This window comes from Aplidium turbinatum, chromosome 14 (genome assembly GCF_918807975.1).
Source record: "Aplidium turbinatum chromosome 14, kaAplTurb1.1, whole genome shotgun sequence".
Lineage (NCBI taxonomy): Eukaryota > Metazoa > Chordata > Ascidiacea > Aplousobranchia > Polyclinidae > Aplidium > Aplidium turbinatum.
In genome coordinates, this window is record NC_137485.1 from 5,773,825 (window position 1) to 5,801,356 (window position 27,532).

At 38.0% G+C, this 27,532-nt stretch overlaps 2 protein-coding genes across 2 annotated transcripts; one reads left to right on the plus strand and one right to left on the minus strand.

The window, feature by feature from the left end:
* The first annotated feature begins 786 nt into the window (after positions 1-786).
* Positions 787-27,407, plus strand: LOC145782710 (uncharacterized). Its single transcript, XM_082594464.1, has 20 exons — positions 787-892; positions 1,727-1,938; positions 3,046-3,120; positions 4,766-4,954; positions 5,261-5,338; positions 6,033-6,132; positions 6,494-6,559; positions 7,013-7,164; positions 7,244-7,344; positions 7,874-7,960; positions 8,246-8,353; positions 19,983-20,053; positions 20,860-20,996; positions 21,723-21,841; positions 22,399-22,587; positions 22,984-23,133; positions 23,970-24,086; positions 24,767-24,815; positions 25,158-25,334; positions 25,841-27,407. Exons 1-20 carry the CDS (start codon positions 847-849, stop codon positions 25,961-25,963), a joined length of 2,346 nt encoding a protein of 781 aa, XP_082450590.1. The 5' UTR covers positions 787-846; the 3' UTR covers positions 25,964-27,407.
* LOC145782711 (uncharacterized) lies at positions 8,811-17,545 on the minus strand. The gene is made up of 9 exons (XM_082594465.1): positions 17,436-17,545; positions 13,447-13,703; positions 12,987-13,138; positions 12,284-12,426; positions 11,568-11,767; positions 11,086-11,246; positions 10,639-10,770; positions 10,167-10,331; positions 8,811-9,502 (listed from the first exon to the last, which is right to left on the minus strand). The coding sequence occupies exons 1-9, from the start codon at positions 17,444-17,446 to the stop codon at positions 9,119-9,121; spliced, it is 1,605 nt and encodes a 534-aa protein (XP_082450591.1). The 5' UTR covers positions 17,447-17,545; the 3' UTR covers positions 8,811-9,118.
* Positions 27,408-27,532: the final 125 nt, after the last annotated feature.

Genomic DNA, 27,532 nt, shown 5'->3' on the forward strand with positions numbered 1-27,532 from the left:
ATAAAAGTGAAAGCAAAAGCAACGACAAAAGGTGAACTGAACTGAAGATGAACGTTGCAACTAGTGCTAGAAACGATACTGTAACAATGATAACAACTTAGTTTGCAGATTTCACCGACTGACGAAAAGAAATATCAATGAAATCTCCATGTTTCGAAAGTAATAAAGTGTAATTTTTAGCCATATTTTTTTAATTTTGCGTATGAAATATAAAAATTAAAATAATGTTTTCGAAAGACTAGAAATACTATTATACTAATCAAAATATCAAAAAAAATTGAAACGGCAACTCTATGCTAAGATCAATGTTGGCGGAAGATTTTAAATCTTTTTCGATCTCATTCTCATCTCGACTTTCGAGTCAATTCAATTTATTTTTTGCTGCTGGCGCAAACATGTACAGAACGGCCAAGTAAACATACGAATATGACACCAACAAAAGGGAAAGATGGCAAAACCCAAAAGTTGGCAATGATAGACACCGTGTTTAGCCTATGAGGCTGAGTTCGTCAGTATCGCTAACTATCGCACCACTAATTTTGCCACAGACTATCGAACACCTGCCGATAAGTGTATTGTTGATTGGATCGTTTAAATGGCTAACGTGGAAGCTACATGATGAGGGAATGCAATTAGGCTACTTACTGTACTCACTAGTGAGTGCTCAGTCTTGTGCTGATGGCCAGGAACAACGCTTCCTACCTACTTCACAAAGATTTTAAATATTTTTCATGTTGATTTTTACCATCGCGGCAGATATCAATGTTACAAAGTTTTAATTTACAGCCTAAGACTAATTTCCTGATTTGAAACAGAACTTTCAACTTGTTGACCTGTGAATGTGCAATGTCGTTCCCGAGAGCAGCTGTCAAACGATTCAATGAAACTGAGTGTAAGTTTCTTATTTTATTAATGTTTGCTGTTACATCATTTTTTTCTGATCTATTGAATAGTGTGATGATCTATTGTGTATTATAATATGATGTACGGTACGGTAGGTAAGCAAATATGTGGGAGAACTATGACACTTGCTGAATAATTAAGGTGTAACAATTTTCAAAATAAAGTTTTTTTTACAATTGTATACTGAGAAATTTGGTTGATTTGTCAGGCTTTTTATGCATTTACCCAATTTGAGTGATACTATTAGGCCTAATTTTATGGGTCTGCTACTATTCGGTGAGTCCGATTCGGTGAGTTCCTAACCCCTAACCCTAAAACGGCAATGATGATTAGGCTACGGTACCCGATAATTTTAAAAAAAATTTTAAAAAATCCCCGTTAAGGGATCGGATTCACCAAATTAGACTCACCGAATCAGACTCACCGAATCGGACTTACCGAAACGGGCCATTCCGTAATTTTATGATTGGTAATATTTTAGGAGACAATTCGGAGCTGGTATACAAGTCTCCCCCCCCCCTGGTAACTCATGACAAAGACAGGACTCAACCAAACATACAGGGTGAAACTACTTACCTTTGCTTTACTGTTCACACACGTCAATCCAAATGTTTTGATCAATTCCTCTTTGTCATGAGTTACCAAAGGGGGGGGAGGGGGGGACTTGTATACCAGCTCCGACAATTCATATATGGTTAGCAAATATAATTTAAGTGATTATCAGTATGCAGATAATAGGCCTTTGTAGATTCACGTACATCAAAGTAGTTGCAATCTATTATAGTTCTTAAGTTTACAATTTTTTTTTATGTGTCAAATTCAGCTGTTGGACCTGCACCTGGACACTACAATCTTCAAGGAACAGAAAAGTCCGTTGGAGTGATTAAGTTTGAAAATTGTTCACAGCGATTTAAGTCAACAGAGTCTATTCATTCTGACTGCGAAGGGTCTTCAAAAGAGTTTCTTGTACCTGCTGGCCTGCCCAGCAGTGCAAGCAAACGCAGGTTAAACTTTGGTGGTTCTGCAACAAAAAAAGTGAGTGATGTATAAATTGTATATATCGATGTTTGTTTGGACCACTCTGGGATGAGACATTGAGACAAATCTACAGCCAATCTGTGGTATTAGTGGTTTCAATTCTCCAGTTCTTTCAAAAATTGATTGCATGTCAAATTGTTTACCAATGTATTACACTAATCATTCACTGTCATTGACTTCAAATTTTTTGTAGCTGTTTTGTATTTTTAGCACTAGTTGCTACGTTCATCTGATGAAATTGAAAGTAAAATTACCAACAAACAAGATGGTTTATTGCTTCACTGACGTTTCGCGCACCATGACAATGCGCATCCTCATGGTGCGCGAAACGTTAGTGAAGCAATAAACCATCTTGTTTGTTGTTAATTTTACTTTCAATTTCATCAGATGAACGTAGCAACTAGTGCTAGAAACGATAATTGTCCTGATAAACACCCAAACTTTTTCAGTATTCTGTTTTGTATTTGTTCACTTTTCATGACCCAACTTCCTGCATAACAATTCACAAAGAGTTACAACCATTTTGCCTCTCCTGGCCAGATGTGAAGTTTAAAGTTGTCAATAAACACAAATGTTTCGAGAATAAAAATCACTATCACAATGATTTTTATTGTAATTGTTTTATTGAGGGATAATTTAGCAGACTTTGTGATTTGCTTCGATAGTGACTTGATATCTACTGTAAATCTTGCAATATGTAAATAACATCAGTTGCACCTATCATTCAACTGATAATCAATTTTTTTCAATTTTTTTGCTATGTTTTAAATTGATATGGATACTCGACTTTGTGATTTATTCAACAATGGCTTCTGTAACTACATCTCACATAACCAACTGAAGAGGTAACTAAAACGACTTAGTCACATTTGAACAAAATGAAGCTCTGTAATTGTATGCAATTATACCATGAACATTAAAAACCCTGACAAAATATCTACACCACAAAAGTGTATAATAAATGTCTTGATAGAATTAGGTACTAAAATTAGGCACTAATATTATTGTCTTGACAATGTGTTTAGTTTTCACTGTTCATGGCACAGATGCTTGAAGTGCTCTGAATTTATTTTATTGAAATATAACCAACCGTTATGGTTAAAGGGTGAAAAACGAAATGACCACAGCAAGAGTTTATCTGCATCTGCTGCAAAGGAAAAGCAAGGACATGATCGTGAGGTGGGGTTTGTATAGGAATTTATATAACAGTAACTTAATTGTCTAAATGTGTTGTTGTTGTAAAATTTTGCTTATGTACAAATGTTGAATCTCTTTTACTTTTCAGAGGTTAGCGTTAGCTTATGGATAAAGTGTGATACCTTACTGTAATTTTATTTTTTCAAGTCAGCTGGTGAGTTATTACATTAGTAAGTGCACTGATATTTCTAGACCTTGGCTGGGATATGTCTTTGCACAGCTAAATATGCATATATCATATATAATGTTAATCTTTGACGAAACTGTGAACATTTATCACAACAATCCAACGACTTTTTACTCGAAACACCATTTTCTTTTAATCAATTTATTGGCGATTAGGTGGGTGAAACAGAGTAGTGTTAGGACTAAAAAGCTTCTTTCCATCCAGAGTTTCACGACTTGACTACATGGCTAAGCAAATTTAGTAGTGAAGCCGACTTAGTGACTTTATACCATCTTGTGCTCCCTCTTTCATCTTAACTTTCAGAATCATGAGCAGGCCTCGAAATTCGTTTTTGTTGACGGCGGACAAACGTGTCCGCTCTGAGCAGCTATCTCGGCGGACAAATTAAGTCTCACGGCGGACACACCAGTTTTAGCGTCGATCGTCATGCTTAATCGCTTTATCTTGATAATTCTTCACTAACTATAGCTACGGATTAGAAGGCTTTTTAAAATTTCAGCGAAGTCACTGACTCGGAAAAGCTTTCATCAGAACAACGACGTGCGCTTGAAGAGTCAAAGCGCCGTGTAGCTGTTGCTGTTCAATACGCCGCATAACTAATTAACTTCCACCGAACGAGGTCGTGTGGCTTCTTGCGTCACAATGCTCTGGGCACGAGTCGGAAAACTTCTACACTGAAACGCTACTATTTTCTGTTGTGCAAAGTTTCACTAGGCTTTTTTTCTTTAGGTTTATTTTTGCGTGTCATGTGAGCAAAAGCGAATTTTCCCTGGGCCTTTTCTTTCTTACTGTAATAACAAAACTAAACAAATTTTGCTGCATCTTGCTGTAATAGCCGACTCGTATAATCTAATTTTGTAACCAACCTCGCCTTATCAATATTACTCGGAGATCAAAGCCAGACATTGTGACGTATGACTTGAACTGAGTTGCGTGTGATTAGTGTAAAAGTACCGGTACTCCCATCGGCGAAGAAGTCACCTTTGTTACGCTGATTCAACGTCACCAATCGTAAATATCGAAAGTTTTCCTGCTTGAATGGAAGCTAAGGGATACAGTATTCAGATTTTCTAGATGCGCGCTAGAATGTACGGGAAATTATATATTCGCATCAATTGTTCGTGCTATGCAATGACGATTTTTATCGATATTTCTGGGCGGACAAATATGACCGATCTAGATGGTACTTCCCGCGGACATCACATGCTGTGACGGCGGACATGACCGCCGTGTCCGCCGTGAATTTCGAGGCCTGCATGAGGTAATTGTTGTGAAACTTAAATGAATCATTGATTGGTTGAAGGAACTGACCATTGCCAGCCATTTGGTCAAGACGCTTAGTCGGTAGTGCAATGGTAATCCCACCTTCTTCTTAACTCGCATCCCAGTAGCTATGTAGGACTGACAGCACACTGATAACTTTGCTTTCGCTTTCATCAGATGCGGAAGTTACTTCAACAATGCAATGAACGTGAGCACGATTTGAAGAATGCACGGGAAGAGATTCACAGATTGCAAGGAAAGGTGGCTAGCCTTCTCAAGGAAAAGCTGCTCCTGGAAGGACAGATCACTACAGCGGAAAAATCAAATTCCTCACTGAAAAAGATAAACGACCGATTGGAGGCTCAGGTCTTTACTTAGTTGTACAGAGGTTTCTAGAGTAGCTTTTGAAAAACAATCTTTAAGAATAAGCAATTATGAGCTTCTGACTGTCTACTTTGATACTGGTTCTTGTGCACCAATAAAACTGTTGTGAATACATAATGCTAGCATGATCAATAATGTCAACAGATTTCAAATATTTTCAATCTTATCATTTATTGAATGGCTGAAGTAATGCTGTATTGCTGTACTGTTGGAGAGTGGTGCAGCATATGCAATTATATAAACTTCCAATTTAAATGACAAAACCTTTTTACACTTGTTTTGGTCCAGGTTTCAAAAGACAAGAACGTCAAAAATATTGAAAATAAACTCCAAGAAACCCAGAGTCTTCTAGCAACTTGTAGACAGGTATGAAGAGAGTTGTATCGCAAGCTGCTGAAAGCTTGCACTTCAAAATCGATAGGTCTACTACTCTACTTCCTTGTATTTGTATAGCAGATCTGCCTCGATCTTTTTGTTTCCGTTGTCCTTTAGCTGCCGCTGTGGAAGTGTTTGCTTTTGTGCGAAGTAAGCAGAGAATTTGAATTAATTGGAAACTCATCTAATTGCCTAAAGTACTCCGTCAACTATTGTGAAAAATTTGTTAAACTAAGTACGAAGTAGTAACATGGTAGTAAGTACATTTTTGTATTATTAATAGCCTAACTGCAACGATTAAAGATTAAAATTGAGTTTCTCGGGTAGCAACCGTCGCTATCTTGCATATTTTTGGAATGTCCTGAACGGTCAGAGTTTGTTACCCTGCAATACATGATTGTTATTCTTTCACTTTTTGATGATCTTGTATTGATCCTTACGCACGATTTATTGTCCTGGTAGATGGGATTGTTAAACTCTAAACATTTGGCTTCCTAAAAGCTTGGAAGGTTACTATAAACTTCACTTTGAGACATAGTGTATAGCTTCTTTATTTTTATTTAATAATTTTTTCATACTTAAACATTTATAGTAGGAGAGTGTTGCTCGCATCTACCCCTTCCTAGTTTTGAACTAATATAAAATTACACCACACTTGTTGTAACGCATGAACGTTTTGTTGCAGCAAATGGAGAAAGACCGTTTGAAGATCGCTAATCTCGAAGCAGACTTAGAAGCGACAAAGTCATCCGTATCAGCCTTGCAAGAAGCCAATGCTGCCCTTGGTGAGAATTGTAGAAAAATTGCATTCATCAAACATTCAAAAAACGTATTTTGAAGATGTTTGATATTGAAGATGCAACTAAAGTTTTGAAAGTCATTCTATTGCAATGCGATCATTGTGACCGAATTGAATCACGCTGTTGGCTGCGTGGTTGATTGGTGACAGCGCTGACGCTCGGAGGAAGCGTCTGTTCGACACCCATCTATAGCACGTGGCTTGGTCTTTATCAAAATACTTAATGGTGTGTTTAAACGTTGACACGAAAGTTGTCTTACCGTTGTCTTAATCTCAATCTTCATCAACTCGACATTAGTCTTGATACGGCAACCTTTAAATTTTGTTCTAATTTGCATAATCCGCAGAAAAGCTCAGCCATGAAGCAGAGAAACATGACGATGAAGTATCAGCGCAAATTAACCGGTTACAAGGTAGGCCATTAGTCACAATATGGCCTGATTTGTCACATTTTCAAGGCTTTTTACTTTTTGACCTAAAAACACTTCAAGTTTCAATACAGCAAAAGAATTCCTTTTTTTGGTAAAGCATGCAACAACAAAACGTTGTCTTTTCCATTCTCTAGGTCAGTTTCACACCTTTCAGCTTTGATCTTTAGTAAAAATTCATGATAAAGAATTTAGTCATGGAATTGTAGACATTTGTTGCACGAGTTATTTTCTCAAATCTATTGTCAAATTACCATCGTTGGAGGTTGTAGGTGTACACCAGTGCTACCACTCACCAGTCACCACCCAACATTACGTCTTGGTGAATGGTGATGAAGACGTTTGATAATGTTTTTTTTTTTTTCCTTTTTTGTATTTCGTTCGCAGAAATGTGATTTTTCTCGCTTGAAATCTTGTTATTGCTTTACTTCCATCTAGGGATTGCTGATAAGTTACGTTGTGAAAACGGAGATTTACAAACACAGTTGGAGTCCTCACAGTCATCCTTACAGAAGTTGGAAGGAGACTTCCACGACACATTGCGAACTCTTGTTGATGACTGCTTGAAGGATTGCCGAGAGAAAACCCAAGTAGGTTTGATACCTACGTCTTGCCTGTTAATCCTTTTTTAACTTATTTTGTATATAATTCTGTGGTTTCTATCACCAGGCAGCAGATGACGCGGTGGTGGAAGTCCAACAACGAATTGAAGCCGCAAATAGCAAAATTGAAGGCCTGGACAAGGTGATAGCTGAGCTTCGGTCCAGCAGGTAATCAAACCTGATTAAATCTAAATCTGTTGAACTGTAACTTTAAAAAATGTGTTATTTTTGTAGGCTCTGAATACTTTTGTGCCTATTGTACTTTTTTTTCTTGAGTAACGCAGTGAGGATAGGTCGGGTAATAATGTATTGTGATAGGGTCTGCTATTATTCGGTGAGTCCGATTCGGTGAGTTCCTAACCTCTAACCCCTAACCCTAAAACGGCAATGATAATTAGGCTACGGTACCCGATAATTTAAAAAAAAAATTGAAAAAATCCCCCGTTAAGGGATCGGACTCACCGAATCGGACTCACCGAAACGGGCCATTCCGAATGTGATGACAGTTATCGTAAAGATTATAAAAAATTTAGAATGGGCCCTGTCGCTAAAAAACCTTAGCTGTTGTAGTGCGATAATAAACAAACCATACAATGTTATTACTCAGTGTTTCTTACTTACCAATAAATAACATACCTTTTATAATGGTGACCTATGTTTTGGCGTGTGGTTTTAAAAATGGGTGTGTTTTCTTTAGAGACCAATTGCAGGAAGAAAATGTTGCCTTACAGCAAACTGTAGAAAACTTACAGCAACATCACAGCGACGTCACTGCGGAGAAAGAGTAAGTGGTGCCACAAACATAACTTTTTGTTGACGAAACTTGTTTTTGTACTGACTTTCACTTCTTCGAATGTTCTCTCTAACTGAGAAAATCTCAGCAGAACCTTAGCTGGTAATTTTACATGCCTGTAGGAGAGAGCTATAGTGTTGAGGCAATCTTCATCATTAAGATGACAGTTTGAAGAACTCAACTTGGCTCGAATACCCTGCCAACCGATTCTGTGTCACTCAAGCCATTGGCTCAATCATTGGACATTCGATTGGTGAAACCATTATTGAATTACAGAAAGCTTTCTGTCGACCTCGAGAAACAAACTGAACAACTGTCAGCTTCTAAAGACAAAATCACACAATTGTTGGACAAGGTATCAACTTTGCAACAGGAATACGAAAGGTACATGGGTTTGAAACCATAACTGTCCGTTTTTTTAAGCAACTTTTATGAATAACTAACTTCTATTTACGACTGTTACGTTTTTTCTCTTGCTGTGTTTCCTGTGGTTACTTGGATTGCTCAATAATCTCGCAGCAATCATTCAACCGATGTTGCAATGATATGTTCATTTTGTGAGTGAATGTGGTTTCATGCAGGAATTGTTGGCAATACATTGTTATCTAAGGCTTGTTTGTTTGTCCACACAATAAGTACGATTCAGAACTTTTCCAACCATTTTGTTCCTATGTCTTTTTTGGCTGCCATCCTCAGCAGCTAGGCCGGTCTTTCATACATTGCAGCAAGTTTGAGCTTGCACATATATTTTAAAGTCTTATAATACACGAGTAATGTCTTTATAGATGCGATGCAAGCTGATAAACTTGTATGCTTGAACGCGACATTGCATTGTTCGGGCTTATTGTAGCAGCTTTGTACAAGGCTTTTATTACAAAAAAGAATATGTCAATACAAACAATACAAAAATAATAAAGGTTACAAAATGTAACAGCATATGATCATTTCAATGAATATCTTTTGCTGCCATTTGACTTCTTAAGGAGAAGTTTCAAGCAGATGTGGCTCATGAAGAAGCCTATTGTATTAACCAGGCCAAACGTAGTTGTTGAGAAATTTTTATCAAGATAGTCAATCATCTGTTTGCTTTATTCTAAACGTTGATCATTAAAAACTCAAAAAACGATCATTTTTTCTATTCCACCCCGCTTATACCCGGTTTGCACTGTCGGAGTAGACATCAAGAAAATTGCTGTTCATTGAAAAAACTTTTCCTTCTTTTGTACGTATGGTTGTAGCTTTGTTGAGTAGTCCAACGCCCGATGAGAGCAAGGACTTGTCTACTTTGAGATTGGCTCCCCTGTCAAAGTCCATTGAGCCCAGCTTGAGCAAGTTATCTTCCAAATCCTCCAGCATGTCAAATAAAATGTCTTGAATGTGCATGCACTCAGATGTGACTCCTGAGTGGTCACGATCTGCTTCGACCTTTGAACTTTGACCCGACGTGCTGCTCGGTGTTGACCTTCCAGAGCTGTTACCGGGAGATGACGTGCCGAGGTTCATGGCATAACGGATTCCACTTTCCATCCGAACCTTCAAAACATGTTTTTTACTTTAGCAGTGTTCGTCTGGTCATATTGGCGAAAATGGTGATTGATTGATGATGATAATATGTTTTAATATGAAGTGATTGACGATGATGATATATTTTAATATTAAGTGATTGACGATAATGGCGATGATAATGCCTTGTCGAAGGAAACAAAAGCTTGAACAGTTTTTTTGCAATAGATTTCTCGCAATTCTGACAAAATTTTTAAAGCCACTAAAACACTTATAAAATTACGGCTTTAAGAATGGTTCTTTTTATATAATTAAGGCAATCTTTCGGTTTCAGGAACTTTGTGGTATTACAGGCAGGCAAGGCACAACAACACAACAGAATTGTGCATTATAACAATATATTACACATATCTTACGATACGTTGAACAATCAAACATTTTCGGTTCAACCTCAGCCCTCATCAAGAATCTAAAAATATTTGTAACAAAAGCCAAAAACGCTCGACTGATTAATTTTATGTAATCTATTACTACAAAGCCCAATGCTGTTGTGTTGTTGCGCCTAGCATGCTCGTGGTACAAGAAAGCGAACCCTCTCCTGAAATTATATTTTGATGTTATTGAAATTTCCCATGCTTTACCACCGATTGTGCAATAGGCTTAGTTGGTACTGAAATCATGCGCACACTGTTACCTTTTTCATTCCCGTGTCATATAATCTTTCCGCTAGATGTCTATGCAGAGTATTGATTGCTTGGTGCCAACCCAGTCGATCAGGATATTCACTGACGACAAAAGAGACTCTGACGACGATTTCGTCATGATTAGCCAGTTCACGCAGAGTAATGTTGTCTCCGATCTGATCACAGTTCAGTTGTTGTTTAGTGTAACACAGTGATTGATGCGAAAGTTACTATTGAATTTTATTGGGTCTTTCAGGTCTCTTGAGCAACGTTTTTCAGGTTGCAATGAAGAGAACTCGTTTTAAAGGTTGACCGTGACCAGACGACACCCCACGATCCGGTCAAGTTTTTTGCTTCATGAAATACTTTGTGGTTAACTATGTATCCGCATAGCATACATTACAAAAAGCATTTGGTCTTGGTAATTGGTAGTAAGGAATGTGTTGGTTTATGTTAAAATCCGAAATATTACTCTTTTCTTACCAATTTCCAAAGCTTTGCGATTAAGTCATCAACTTCCTCTTTATTGAATGGTTTCTTGTCTGTGCTTTTCGTAAACCTCTTTTCTTGAGTGGGCTCAGCTGCTTGGTAGACACCGTCAAAAAGAGTCTCTTCCTGTTTATGAATGGATAGATATAACTGCGTTACAAAGATACAACGCTGAACACGCAAACAAACTTAACGCTAGCTTTCAGAAGTGATTTCTTCCAAAAAAGATTGTGGTAAAAATTCCGCTCAAACTCGGAGTTTTGTACTGTAAGATTAGAATTTTTCATTCACGGGGCTGATTGAGCATAGCTTATATTTGGGGGATAGCAATATCTTTTCAAAATTTGTCTTTTAAAATTGTTTTAAATGGTGTAAAACGGCAACTTTTGCTCGCCGGGGCGTTGCTATGGGCTCACTACGGTCTGTAATAATATTTTTCACCTGAGTCACTCCGTCTTTGATTTTCATTAGATTTACGTTCATTTTTGCCCAAATTTCATCGGAGTTTTGCAAGAAGAAATAATCCCTGTAGGTCGCTAGTGAAAAGCTTCTAAGCTTGTACTGGTGGACGGCTTGGTAAGTAGGCGCCTTATGCTTGTATCCTGTGTATGGAAACATGCATTAGTTTGCAGTTGACAAGATGAGTGCACTTAACAAAGATATTAATTTTGAAAAGGTCTTCACTGAATACAAAAATGACATAGGCGTAGTATCCTTGCAAGGCGTTAGATAAACAGTTGGTTGCTCGGGAGATTGGTTTTGCTTCATAATGACAGTTATACAGTATATCTGATATACAATTACTGCTGTTTTGGCTTTAGATTGTCCACTGGCAACAAAATTATGCAATAACAACATTGTTATTTAATTTGTTTGAAATCTATTGGCTTCGAAAGGAACCATCGATTTCTTCTATGATTTACCGAGTATTTCTTTCAACTTTTCCTCATTGTCAGTATGGTACACATCGCTGTCAACAGCCAGTGCGTCTCGAAACTTGGTTATAGCCCGCTTGAGCATATAGTAGTTTACACATATCGTCCCTCGACATGTCTGGAGCTCATCTAATGTTTCTAGTGTATCGTGAATATCGTTCACCAACTTGTTAAGACCTTGCTGGAAGCTGTAAAGAATCATTCATTTAAATTATATTTCGCAAGCATTTTTGGTACCCTGAATGAATACGCTTTGGCAGGGTACAATGCGTTCATTGATTGCTGGAATCTTAATCCCCGGACTGAGACCCATTGGAAGCTTAATCTTGGCAGTTTTGCCTACTTGTAGAAAATGGTTTTGAATCACTGACGGCCACTTTCTTCAGGAGCTTAGGAAGACTTCATTTCGATGACAAGCTCTTGAAGAGAGTCAGCAAAAAGTACTTTGGTCGCTCAGTGAACCATCATTGCCATCTTAAATTAATATTATTGTGTTTATGCTTTATAATAATACTCAGCCATTGAACAAACCACTAAACAAGGTGTTTATCATTTATTAGAAATTTTTAGAAACAAGCACAGCGTTTCGACAGTGACCCCCTGAGAGATGTTGACGCTTATGGCTTTTTTAAGGTATCGCCTGTTCGTTGCTTTTATTGAACCAATAATATATCCACACACCACACGTCACTCATTGCATTTACCTCAACGGTTTTAGTTTGACACCCCTCTCCGATAGTTGTTGTATACCTTCCCTGTTGTATTTGTTGTCCCAGGAAAATGGGTGGCCGAATGTGAATTGCACGGTCGCTTTGATTGAGTTACGCTTGCAGTGGTCCATTAGTCTCTGTTGATGGCATTGCAATACTGATTATAATAGTTTATGATTCAAGCAATTCTCTCTGTTGGCAACACTTCGTTACAAGTTCGTTTTTGTCCGTGAAAGAAAAGGAGTTGGTTTCGATGTAAATCGAAACGAAATAATTCATCAATTAATTAGGCCGCGGTGAGAATAACATTTGATCAAATTTTCATCAGGATAAATCAATCAACAAACTAACAACACTTTGGAACACTGCACGACATAGGGATTAGGGAACGCTAGAACAAATTAGTGAGCTGAGCTGAGCATCTAGTTTAACAAATGATATTTCGTTTCGGCATGTAATGATCACACCGAGTTCGGGCCATAGAGGCTTACCTACCATTAACTACAATTTATATACACAAAATACAATGTTTTTTTTTTCTGTACAGCGTAAATGCATGTATTATATGAGTGTACAAAAATCTTAAATACCCTGTTATACTATGATGTTATCTTGTCGTTGCCTTATCTAGCGTGGATTCAATACATTATGTTGCAAGTCAAGTGCATTATGAACGCAAAGGTAGTTCCTTTTTCACCTGTAGTTGTTCCGAACCCACTTTGCTGGGGCTCCTGCTAGCAAGTAAATCAATGTGTACTGTGCAGTTCCTGGGTAGTTGGGTTTCACTATCGCTATGTAAATCCATGAGGCTTGATGTGCGAATCAAATTGCCACCGTTGATGTGATTATCTGAAAAGATGCAATCTTTATTATAATTTGTGCGGTGGCAGTGATTAGTTTGTCGTTGAAGTGTTGTACGGAGGCTTACGAAACTGGTTTTGTGATAAAATGTTTGTAATGTCATTTGAGTGGAATGTAATTTTTAATGGCACGCAGCACGAACTATTCAACAATCTGAAAGTCGAGTTTTCAAGATGAAAAATTGAAAAACACGAAGATAAAACGCATCTTACACCTTGGTGTCTGGTTAACGTACAAGAGTGTTTATTGATGGAAGATTTCACTCTATCGCCTTCTTTACATGGCTCAACACTCACCTGTGTTCCCAGTTAGTTCATGCACCATCAGCGCGACTGGGTCTGCATTCTTGCCTCCGATCATTCGTCTGCTGTAGATGATGGTCTCATCCCCGTCCTTTTCCCTCTTGTATACGGTTGCTACTAGCAACAGCCCTTGAGATTTTTCTTTTTTCTCGCTTTTTGTCTCTGAAGTGTCATTTTTCAGCAAGAAATATGTCAAGTAGTCTTGCACGGATAATGCAGTCGCCATGTGTCGTTTAAATTTTAACTTTTTGCTGAAAAAATAAGACAAAATTAAATGTTTAATGGTCAATACAATAATACAGCACCATTTTCTTGGTTAATTCTGAAGGGTAGATTGGTGAAAGATATTTTGGTTATCATTTTGTATTTTGAAAAACAACGCATACTTCGCTATATTAACCACTTGGATATTATATGCCTTTACAAGTATTCATAAAATATGAGCCAGTTTTCGGCCGGCATAATTTGAGACGCTTGTTGCTGCGATCTGCCCAGAAGCTTAAAATCTTCAAGACTCCTTGCCACATAGTTTACTGAGCTCTGCATAGTGATCATTGTTCGAATTGCATTCATCTCATTTTGTGACAAAATATTATTTTTCCCCCAGCAAATGAGTTGGGCTCATCCCATGATTCCCATGTAAAAGCTTGCCAAGTAGCCTCTCTGCACTCAGCCATCTTGAGCACTCAGTTGTGATTTTGCGCCAGCTAGGAAAAATCTTAAATAGCGGATACCAGGCTCACTTGGTTAATGATTAAACTGGCGCAATAAAGTTTAAAGAATAATAACATCGTAATGAAAGGAAAAACGTTGTTATTCAAGTGACGATCCACATAAAATTATAACAATCTCACAGACGTGACTGCCATAGCTTGTCCATACCACCGGTCACCACTTTTAGACTAAATATTATGATCCACAGATTTTCAAACTCTGTCAATCTCTAACCACCTACAGTTTTAATAAATATTTCTGTTGTTACACTGACGCTGTTTTGTTACTAAATTTAGAATGCATTTAAAATTAATAGTTTAACATTCAAACGTTTTCGGCTTAATCTAAGCCCTCATCAGGAATCTGAAAATATTAATAAAATGCAATAAATTTCAATTACAACAGTACATATTTTACATATTTTGTAAATATGTAAAATATATACTGTTGTAATGCTCAACCCTGTGGTATTGTTGTGTCTTGCCTGTCAAATTCTCTCCCGAAACTATATTTAAAATTAAATATTATAAATCAGAGAAACATACGACCGTTTCCGAGACACGTGCAAAATCTCCAAGGAAAAAGACAGAATGAAGTTTTAAAAGAGTCTCTTGAACATTGGTATTGAATGTTCAGCAAGATTTCTTTGCTAAAAGTTTTTAAAAGTTAAGTTTAATTGAAGATAAAACCCTGCAACTTCCTGATGAGTGTGTCACCAGTAATGTTCAATTCTCTGGTATTCCCTGATGACCTGATCTTACTGTAGATGATTTCAATGGATATTTGTCTCACTACATGAACGGCATGTAGGCCTACATGTCTGTCATGTTACTCTTCATTCAAATCATCTTTCCCCGCTTTCAAGTAGCGTCATCAACTACAACATATTTGTTTGGATTTGAAAAACGTCGTCAGCCGGTAATTTTAACGGCTCGAACAAAGGTTATTTTTTCACATAAAGCTGACCAATTCATAAACATTCTATGACGTTGAATTAACATCTCGATAGCGAAGTCGCGGTTGGGAGTTAGCTTTTATGACGTGTGAATAAAATGCGTTGAACTTCGAAGAATCGCACAATACCACAATGTTTTCTTAGAATCTTGAAGCAATATCAAGCAATAAACTGCCAAGCATTTATTTTTAGACTTTCACGCCACTCTAACAACTCAAATTTTTTAATCATTTGAAACGTACCCCACAACACTAGTCGCTTATGCGCTTGGTGTTGTGTTGCTTTTTCCTGACGCCGAGTTTACAACTTACGAACAGCTTGACTGCGCTTTGATCGCATTTCTCTTTATCATTTTTACTGAACCATTCCTTTCAGATCAATTCAGTGCCTCTCAACTTTAAACGATTGTAAAATACAATGGTTGATTTGAATTTGCAATTATTCTTCGCCCAATACCCAACCAAAAACCTCCGTCCTTTTTATCAATCAACAACAACGTTTTTAGACATCACATTAATGTAAAAATGTATGATTGGTGGCTGAGCAGAGCGTGCAGGCGCCAGTTGAAGGGATTTTTCAACCGCCTTCAGAGTGCTCAATGGACCCCCCTTTGCGCGTGACATCTGCTACCTCGCAACATAACTTTAAATAATCATTACGTTTTTTAACAGTCCCAACCAGTAAATTGAGACCTTTTCACATTGATTCAACGTCTGCGAATGTAAAAACATAGCACTGAATGTGAATTGCAAGCTTGGAGAGACGTTTATCAAAATCCATTGCATCCAATAAATCTGTCCAACTCTCTGCAGGGTATTTTGTATCACGGATTCCATGCCAGACATCAAATAAGTCATTTTTTACATTGATTCAATGTGTAAAAAACGACTGATTTTCTGTCTCGGCAACCAGCAAACCGGTTTTTAGACGTTGAAACGATACAAAATGGAAACTTTACTGGTTGAGAAGGAAATTAGGTTGCACTCAAGTTTTATGGCACAAAACAAGCTCGAACAACACGATTCCGTTTGACGACTATCTCTTGACCACAGAACTGTTTAACTTGACAATGCAATGTTGATGTCAAATATCTACGTAACTCAAACGTTCGGAAACGTAGAGTCGACATAAACTGAAAATTTTAGACATCTTGCGTTTCAGTTTAACTAAACCGACACACGTCAATGACGAAAACTACAATGAATGAAATATCAAAGTTAAAAACATTTTCAATTTTGTGACGTCATGACAGCCACAGTTTCGTATACGTCCAGCCACCTGGAAGAATAGACAGGCCATGGTTGTGATGTCATTATGTGAGAATTTGTAAATATTGTTTCAAAAGAGTTGAATTGCTTCAAACGTACCTAATGACTTGGTTAGATGAAACAATATGGTGCCTTTGGTTGTTCTTTGCTGATGAATCAATAGAAAAATATTGTATTTGCATGGTGACCGTTGAAACTGCCCTTCTTACCAAAGAAACTTATTGTTGAAACTTTTCGCAAATATTTGCTGATAAGTGTTCACAATCTAATACAAGCATTATGGTTTTATCGATTTGATGCGTTCAATATTGACAGTCATTCTATTACAAAAAACAGCTAGAAAATATTTTTGTTGTGCCATTGATTCTACGACTGCAGACATTAAATCAATGAAAAAACACCGTTGTTTAATTCTCAATGAGCAACCTAACCAGAAAATTCGATCTTATTTACATCGATTCAACACATGCAGACGTTGTTGAATCAATGTAAAAATGTCTCATTGCTGTAAAGAAAGGGCAAACCGCCTTGATAAGCCCATCTGAGTAAAGTATTGAAACCAAATATAACATACGATCATGAACCGCTTGCTGAAGCGGCACCATCAGAGACCGGCCCAACATTGCAATCTCATTACCGCCTGGAATAATATTGATTTTATTAAACTCATTTATTGTTTGTAAAGATATGAACATAACGCAATTATTTGATCAAATGTTACATTACGTTTTTCGTGCGGCATGTTGGAAAGTCTGTTTTGTGTTGCCAAGATCTTTCTTGTATTGTTTCAACAGTGTTTAATTAAGATTGTATTTCTATTTCCGTAAGGATACAATCAACTGTTGCTTGTTTGTTTTAATGATGTTGAAAAGTATTTGCAATTTTGAAAATGAAGATCGAAATCTTGCCCCGATTATGTTGTCAGTGTAATCGACACTTGGCTTAACATACTTCGAGTTGATATCATCTTATTTGAATAATTCAAATTTACTCGTCTATCGGCCGTTGCATGAATTCAAAATAAACTTTATGTTATTCTGACTTACCTTTCTTCCATGATGTCTTTGATGATTTCCAACTTGAAGCACAAGAATCACTTTCCAGTGTGTCCAGTTGTCACTTCCAATTTCTACTGAGAAACTTGCATACCAGTCGATAACTCTCTATCGGTGACGATGTTTTTCTTCCGAACTTCGTGTTGTTTTAATCAGGCCTCTTAATCCGTGAAAGAAATGAGCGTTTTAATCAGCTTCGGACTAATAAGGCAGGAGAGGTGGTTTGTTTACGCTACAGTGACCACAGGGAAGATAGGAATGTCGAGAAGGTTGTTTATCTTTTCTGAAACTTGAGCCAGTTTACTTTTTGCGGAGATTTTTTAAAACAAAATGCGTCGCAGAAACAAACCTGAATACATTTTTGACGTGAGAACCCGACTATTTATATATTGTAGCACAACGTCAAGCACCGCAAAGGATGTGCAAATAGCACAGTAATTTGTGAAGTTTTACGAGAATAAACGATGGCATCCAACTGCGGTATAACAACTCAACGAAATGAGCCTTTTCCTCGTTAAGGACTGAGTAAATGACCTGTCCGAGCCGTTTATAACATATTGTCTAGGCCAGGGGTGTGCAACGTGTGGCCCGCAAACAAAAATTATGTGGCCCGCAAAGATGTGCCAATTTTGAATTGTGTGCGGCCCGCGAAACATGTTTATACGGTAATTTAGTTTAGTCTGGTACGTTTGAACAATTCATTGTGGAGTGGAATATTGTAGATTTCGCACCTTCTGTTAACCATTTTAGAAGTCTCCCACCGGTCACCGCCAATCCATTGTATTTAATTTTCTATTCTGATGTCTCTGGATTTATTAATATTCAATTGAACACTGAGAATATGTCCTTATAATGTTTGTAATGTATTTTATTGAGTTTAAAGTTAACCGTTGTTATTGCGTTCATAAACGTAGTTGCACTGATGAGAATTTAATATTCGAAAACGCGTTCTGCAACACTGTTTTTTGCACTCTGTAATGCCAGATGCAGATTTATCTGTGGCTTTCCATCACGCATTGAAGCGGTGATCTGATCATGAAATTTTCTACGGTTCGAGAAAAAGTTTTCTCTGCCTATAAAACGTTGAATGGTAGTTTAATCAATTATTTCTAAAAATGTATGGTCACATAAAAGGCATTATGAACAAAGTACGACTTTGGAAAGCTCACATACAGACAGGACATCTTTTCCACTTTCCAACTTTGAGAGACTATGGAATGCATCCGGAGAAGAAAACTAAATTTGAAAAATTGTTGTATGAATTTTTGGCTCGTTTCAAGGACTTCAAATCTCATGAACATTTGTTTGATATATTCTCTTCGCCATTCAACACGGACATTGACAAAGCACCAGCTGATATCCAACTTGAACTGATTGATCTTCAAGAGAAAAAGGATTTGAAAGCAAAGTATTTAAAAATGAATCTTGGGGATTTTTACCGAAAACATTTCAACTAAGATGACTTTCCACATTTCAAAAATCCATGGCTTCAAAAATGGCACTTTTTGGCTCTACGTTTTTGTGCGAACATTTTTTTTCTAAAACGGGCGTCATGAAATCTCCCTATTGATCGGTTCTGACAGACCAACAGCAAACACTTGGAAAATGGACTTCGAATTGCGATCACTTCCATTAAAGTAAATTTGGAAAAAGCCGTCAGGAAAAGAAGCCAGCTGCAAACTTCTCACTGAGCTCGTTTAAAGACAGTGTGACAATAAATTTGAATAGCAGTTTTCTTCAGAAATTTATGCGTCCTAACTTATTATTTCTGGAAGGAGATAACCTCTAATATAAGAATAACATGAATAACAAGAAAAGCTACTCTTTTGTGCCTGCAACTACTAGAAATCATATGTTAAATAAACGTGCGGCCCGCGGTTTCACCCAACTATTTATATCTGGCCCTCCTGTAACAAAGGTTGCACACCCCTGGTCTAGGCAGTAAATCAAACATTTTCACATTGGTTCAATGTCTGCAGACGTTGAATTAATGTAAAACTCGAATGATTTGCTGGCCGGATGGCACCAAGCTGTTTACAAGATTTTTGTGGACATGGCTTTTCATGCAAGAATCAGCTTTGAATTTAAATGTATTTATTGCCTATTCGTATTACTTTAGTTATGAATGAATAGTAGTTGAATATTGAAAAGTTTGGGTGTTCATCAAGATAATTATCGTTTCTAATGCAAGTTGCAACGTTCATCTGATGAAATTGAAGTAAAAACAAAGACAAAGAAGTTGATTTATTGCTTTACTGACGTTTCGCGCACCATGACAATCAATCCCCAGATTCGAATAATATACAAAATACCATTTACCATATAATATACCATATAGTATATTATACTGCGGTAGATAGAAGTATTGCGATAATTTTTCGTCTGCAATAAACGTCTGCAGACTGCATTTTTCTGTCTGGGAAAGGAACAAATTGCAGCAAGAATGGTGATAACACACGATGTATAGAAACTATAATTTACGCGCCCAACTTTTACAAATCGTCTTTATGGGTTCAACGTTCGTTGTGTTCCTTTCAGAGCTTCTGAAGATCAAGAACAAGAAGCAAGGTTGTTGTCAACCGAACGTGATACGCTGAAGGAACGATTAGGTATGAAATGCATTTGCTTCTATTAATGTAGGTTAATTTATTGCTATCTAGTCTGTGGCTGAATTACCTGCAGGCCATGCGATCTGAAACCAGCTTTATGTGTTCGTAGCATCGACCAAGTTGAGTGTAACGAAAGTTCAGAGCGATAGGCAGTTGTTTCCACTTTGAAGCGGTTGTTTCCACGTCAGCATCCTGCCGATTTTTGGTTCGGCAGTCACAAAAGGAATGCACTACCGGTACACGAAATCCATGTGACAAGGATCTGCACCATACTGGCGAGGCCTACCTCAAGGCTGAGACTCGGTGTTCTTGTCGCACTCGACATCTGAACCCCAGTCAGTTCACTTTTTACATTGTACCAACCTCGCTCAAACGATGCAAAAGGCAGTCTTTTTCTGGCTGAGGCACATTGTTGATTGGTAGTTTCACGGCTGGCTGGTGGAAGCTACACCAATGTGGTTACTGATTAGCGAAATGTAACCCAGACAGTAAATCAACTGATTTTTGCATTGATTCAACGTCTGCAGACGTAAAATCAATGCAAAAACGACAGATTTGATGTCTGGGAATATGTTATGCAGTTCACTGCGCTAGCGAGTGCTCTTCATAGAGGTGCCAAAAAAGCAACGCGTTATCTTAGCCGCATGATCCGTTAGCTGAAGCCACCAACTGGTTTATTAGTCTCTTTTAGTCTCAATTAGTCTCTTTTTACATTGATTCAACGTCTGGAGATGTACTGTATGTTGAATATGAAATAACCTTTTGAATTTATGCTAACAAACTGTGACAATCCCATTTTTGTCTAGAAAAAGAACTCGAGATGGTCACAGAACTTAACGGAAAAGTTCAAAAATATGAAACGGAGGCGGAGAAAATGAAATCCGAAGCAGCAACTGCTCTATCGGAACGAGACAACCTGAGCACTAAACTTCACTCAGCAGGGGTGCGCAAAGAGAAGTTACTGGTTTATACAAGGGATTTTCATTCTTTTTTACTCTAGTTTTGCCCCTTACCAAAGATTCAAGGATGCACTGACATCAGCCGTAATTTAATTTAAACTTAGCGGCACCAGAGATTACTTACATTTATAGCACTGATGATGAAGACAGTTTAGTTTTCGAAACGTTTGCTACACATGAGTTTAACCATTTACATTTTGGGCTGTTTATTTTTTAATTAGATCAACTCTTTGATCTTCTACTTTTGCTGATAAGCGTTTGATGCACCTTAAATCACCTTTGTTTGATGGGTTTCCTGGTTTGGGCGTTTGCTGCATCTTCCATTTTAAAACTGGATACTCCACACTAGTAGATGTCAAAATTTATTCGTAATCCGAAAGTTATCAATTCCTTCGGTGTCTCGCATCTCAGCGGAAAAGTAATTTGATAGATATAAGATTCATTCGTCGGCTGCGTAGCCGAGTATTGAGAACGTCTGCGCGACGTTCGAAAGGACGTGGGTTCGACACCGCTCCAGAGCACGCGGCTATGTCTTGGCAAAGACACGTAATGGCAAGCCAAAATAAGGGGGGCAGCTGACTCGAAGACTATATGTCACTTCGCTGCTTCCTGTCGTCTGTTCTATCGCATCTGTGATCGCAGTGTACTGTATGTTATTGCAATGGGCGCAAATAAAAGCATGATTATTATTATTACTAATTTATTGCTAGGATGACGTCACGTCGCTGAAGTCTGAATGCGAACGCTTGTCTGAAAAGCTGAAAGAAAAAGAATCGGAAAACAGCAACCTCACGCGGCGAGTCGAAGATGCTTTACAAGATTTGAAGCGGTGAGTGACAAGGTTTGAAAAGCGTCGATGCTTCCCATTGTCTGGTTGATAAAGTTGCTTCCTAACAAAAAGCCGCTTTATACACATCACTTTTTCAGATGTTGAATCAACTAAAAATGACCGATGTGCTTGTTTGTTGGGTTAGCAAATTTGTTAATTTTCTGATGCAAAAGTGTAAACGAAAATAAGCCGTGTGACGTAATAAAGGCAAATGATGAAAGTTTTGCTTCCATCACCTTGGCCAGAAATTATTATTTTTTTTTAAATAAACATGATTTTTTGTTTCCTTGGAAAACTTATGCTGTAGTGTTAGTGTTGATACTCCAACGCTTTTTAAATATATGCTTGTATTTTTATTGCCCCTCCCTGTCAATGGATTGTCCCCCCATTGATATACCAGTCTAGCGATGGCTCTGTTTGCATCATGGTGGTAGAATTTGTAACATGAATGCTTCTAGAGTTGTCACAAGGTTACACCTCAATTGTCACAATTTGTTTTTGTGATGCAACAAAAGTGAACTACACCAAGACTAGTTTGTTCATTTTATGCTTTCAAGATATAAAGGGGAGGTGGCGAAATCTGAGAGGAAGAGCGCTGAGTTCGAAGTTGCTTCCTCATCTTTGGAAGCGTCATTGGAGTTGGCCAATGCCAAAATCGCTGAACACAAAGATACTATCGACAATTTGCGTCAACAAGCAAAAGATTCGAATTCTCAGCATGACGCCAAACTCAACGAGTTTACCAGGTAACGTAACCAAGATGGAGAATGGCAATATGATGCTTGAAAAATCTGTTTATTATCTTGTACAGTATTTATTTTAGTCAAACGTAGAGTGCCGCGGAGGTACAGTTCGTAATATTGGACATACAAGGGTAACACATTTGTTTTAAAGCTGGAGTTTTTTAACACATTTGTTTTAAAGCTGGTCGTTTCGTTTTTATGGTGATGGTATTTTTAATGTCAATTTTGGTCAGAGCATTCGATTTTATGAAGGAATGAATAATTATACAAACTAATGTAACTTCGTTATGTGCTGCATCAATAAATATATGAGAGCATGTGTGCCTGTGTGGTAATCTTGAGAAGTTACATTGTGGTTTTGGGTAAGGCTGCGTGGCTAATCGATGTAAACTTCTTCAGACGCATCCTGGACACACAGAAGAAGCTTAACCAGCGAGACACGGAGCTCAAAGCATCCAAGGAAGAGCTCTTGTCAGTGGCTGCTAATCTCGAAGAACTCGATAGAATCGCAAAAGAACGGAATAGTGCAGCAGAGCTAACGATTCAAAGGTAGTAGACTCTACCTGGTTGCATGCTACTTCCAAGTTTTGTTTTGTGATTCAAGCCAAATGTACGACAAAGCCCAAATAACACCAAATTATCATGTTATACATTTGCCGTACATTTGCCTTGAGAACTGAATTTCCAAGCATTGCATCCATCCTTTGGACTCGTAATTGGAATTCTCTTTAGCCGGCTTGATAGGCCGTGCAGTTGTTACTGCTGCCATGCTGCTTGTTTAGTACCCAAAATCAGTCATCCGATTGTCCCCGCTAGCAGTGGTCCGCCAATATCTGCAGTCCTTTCGTCATGCTTCCCAGTTGTTGAGGTTGTTTCTATTCAGATTCTTTTCACTGCTCACCAAGTCTAGCCATATATTTTTTGGTCTCCCAATTTTCTTTTCCTAGACCAAAGTTTTTTTGCCGTTACTGGAGCCTTGCCACGTCCCACATCTCCAAACCATCGCAAACGATCGCTTCTAAGAAACTCACTGATGCTTTCTACTTGAGTGTCATCTTTCGAGTACTTTTATTTCTAATTCTATCCTTCAAGGTTTGTTTGCACATCATTTGGAGCATTCTCATTTCTGTTGTTTCCACCCTGTTTATATCTTTGATCCTCATGGCCCATCGGCTCCGTAGCACATTTGTGGTAATCTCTTTTTAAGTGCGGATTTTAATAACCGCACGCACCCGGTTTTGAACCCAAGTCACATGATCCTTTGAAGAACTTTCCAAGTGGTCATTCTAGCTTACATTCGTAGGATAACGTTTTGTGAGGTTTTATCAACGTAACTTGACGTTATTCTGAGATAATTAGTGGTAAAACTTGACCTTTGCTTACAGACTGAAGGAAGAAAAAGAAGCAGTAGAAGAAGAATTGTCCCAAGCCACGACGGTGATGCAGGAGCTTCAGCTGTCACAACAGCCTCCCAATGAGGACGCCACCAGGGAAATAGCAAAGTTTGTTACTGAACTTATTGCTTGTATTCTACAGCTTGAAATAAGTTTTTAGTCTTATATCGAGTCTTCTAAATTTGGTTGATACACCACAGATTGACACATTCTTGTGCGACGGAGTTGTATATTGAAAGACCCCACTTGCTGCACTGGGTGGTGAGCTGGGGGCACACAAGAAGATGGTCCGCTGTTTAGGGCTTGATGCCACAGATACTTGTAACTGGGCCCGTGTTGTACCCCTACTATACCATTGCTGATTTATTACGGCCAACACCGGTTCGGAGTCGATATAAAGGAATATTAATTTTCTGAGAAAAAAATGTTAGCAGCTCCATCTCATCAGTTTACAGTAGATGATTTGAACCATTGATGCCATGTGAAAGTAATATTGCCAATGAACTATTGGCAACACTGTCATTTAAGTTTGTATGACAATTTGTAGTGTCACGATTTATATGATAACTTATCAGCCTTCTCTGTTTGGTTGTTTTCTTTCCACAACGGCAAGATTTCAAATAACTGGTAAAATCGGCGTTTCAATGTTATGTGGTATAAATCAGTGGTGCGATACTGATGAGCACAGCCTCATGGACGAAACACAGGGTCTATCGCTCTCAATTCTTGCTACAATCGGCTGCCGAAATATATTATGTACTGTATCAGCCTTGTTGTTACTGTTTTAGATGGAAACACTTATTTGAGGAACTCCAGGAAAAAGTGAAACCTTTCCAGGTATGAAAACGTTTTCATGCTTGAAGGTTTCTGCTTGTCAATCTCAAAGACGTCTGGAACCGTTTTGTGGTTGTGTTAAATTTTAGATCTATCGTACATTATGTGAACGTTTTGAATCAATGTGGATTTACCACTTTTCCTTTTGTCGGTTTTATTTTGAAATCTATGAATTCCATTTAGAAAAGCCTACGTGGTCCTACAACCGTGCAAGCAGAGTGATTGGCTTTTTTCAATACTTTTCTGCATCACTGTATTTTAATTTTAACGACCCTATGCAAGTATGCATGTTAAAATGTATCGTGTCCGTTTCGGATCGTTGAGTGACCATTTCGATGACGTCAGGGCCAATTGGATGCTTATTCCGCTGAAAAGTCGATGTTGTTGAACGAGACAAGTGCAGCCCATGCCGAGATGAACCAGCTGGGAAGGAAATACGCCGAGTTGCTAGGTCATCACAATCAGAAGCAAAAAATCAAACATATCGTGAAAATAAAGGAAGAAAACCTTGCCCTTAAACAGGTGCAAGAATCTATTATTTGTTGATGGTTATTCTTCTTTAGTAAAGATGTAGAAGATTATAAACCGATGTCAAGCAAATTTATCTTGCTTTGTAGCAAAATATCTCATATTTTAAACAAGCTTGTGGTAAATACCTTCTCCTTCGATCAGATATTACATCAAATTAATCACTAAGGGATTGCTGGCGGTATTTATCAGGGCTGTAGAGTCGGAGTGATTTTGGGGGTGTCTGTCGAGTCATGACCGACTCCGGCTCGACACAAAACGATGAACAATAAGAAACAAACGCTTACACCAAAACTCCATTAATACTTACAACAACACAACTTTTCATAAAACTAATGATTATTCTTAATCCAAAGTTTAAAAAATTCTGGCAGCACTGAAGTCCGAGTATGTCAGTTATAGATCAAGAAGTCGGAGTTGTATATTTTTGCCGGACTCCACAGCCCTGGTATTTATATCTGACTACAGTTGATATTTATACTTCCAAATTATTTACCCAGGAAACTCACAAGCTAAGAGGGCAAGTGGCCACCTTGCAGAAGCAAGCGATTGGACACCGCAAACCGAAATTCGATCCGTCCACGGCCTTCCAGCACCACAAGGAAAATACCGATCCTAATTAACTTCTACATCATCACGACCGACTGCATCTGTGATAGGAGGGTCACAGTGCTGATGCGGTGACATTGAAGAGAAGTCATCCATGCAGCTTCATAACTCTTGTTTTGCTTAATATTTGATAAACAATAACATTGCCACAAGGCTGCTAAAGGATAAAAAAGTTAGAGCCTTATGCTTTGCTCATCTATCAACAAATGGTAAAATTACTAACGAGTATCGTTCAGGGATATCTAAAGAAGGGGATACGAAGGCTTTTATTACGTCTGACAATAGAAGGGCTTTTGTTTATCGTAAATAATCTGTGTTTATCGTAAAATGACAATTGCCACCGATAGTAGTTTAATAAATCTTGTTATGATAACTTGCATTGCGCTATTAGCATCAGGCCTGGATCTTTACAGCATGCTCAATTGCTCATGGTTGCTTGTTAATTTAACCACCCATAAACTTGCTTTACATCTAGCGTACTGCAAAGGCTTTGTTAAAAAAACAGCTTACTGGTAACTTTTCAACCGTCTTTGTAAACAAGTATTCTTTAAATATGCTCTATGTAACGTTTACTAACTGTCTTTGATAGCTGACTGTACCAGTTGCACTACAAAATTTTCTGCAATTTTGAAAAGAACCTTATGTTTCATGCGCTACAAACTACCGCCCTGGTAGTGTCATGAGAATAAGGCTATCGCTGTGAGCCTTCATATCCCCTTCTCTAGATATCCCTGGTATCGTTGCTTGATTTTCAGCAAAGATTATATCTGCGTTGCACCACCGATGGACGCTTAGCTGTACCCTTCCTATAGTGTCACAATCGGAACTGTGTGTTGGTGACGCAAGCACTGTACAGTAGTTATCACAAAAATAATGTTTTCTAATTGTCTTTTGTGTTAATCTGCCAATCACATGGCAGGCGTTGTGCCGGGTTCGATCCTCTCCTGCAGCATTTTTTTCTTTTTGTTCAGTACATTACATAGTAGCCTACCATGTTTGTTTACACAATTTTGGTTTTAACGCGTTATTTCTTGGACAATGACTCCCAACTCACTTGGGAATGCTGGCAAGGCTAGGAGCTTGCTTGCGTACAGCTCTTGAGGTAGGCGAAAGAAGCTATACATTCACCGCGTTGTTGTTCTGTACATATTGTAAATGGCAGTTGTGATATACATTTCTACAATCGATCGTAGCCCTAATCTTGGCATTCGTAAATATTGGCACTTTACGACTTTGTTGTGGAAGCAACTACAGTAAAGTGCGTGATTCAGTTGAAGTTTTGCTGGAGCAGTTTTGCGACACTATGTATCTTGATGTCTAACAAGTGTGGCGATCTTACCGGATGTTTAAAATCCTTACCAATGGCACATCAGTGATCTTGCTGAAGACGATGATCGGAACATGCAGGCGCATTTCATTTCAGTCAAATTGCTTTGTTGTGTCTGATACATCACAAACAAATATATTGGCCTAAAATTGCACCGTCTTTCATTCAAAAGAATAATTCTATTTGAATAAGAACATCCTGATCTGTTTATTATGACGTCAAAATGATGTTTGTCATCAACCTCTATTGTGCAGTG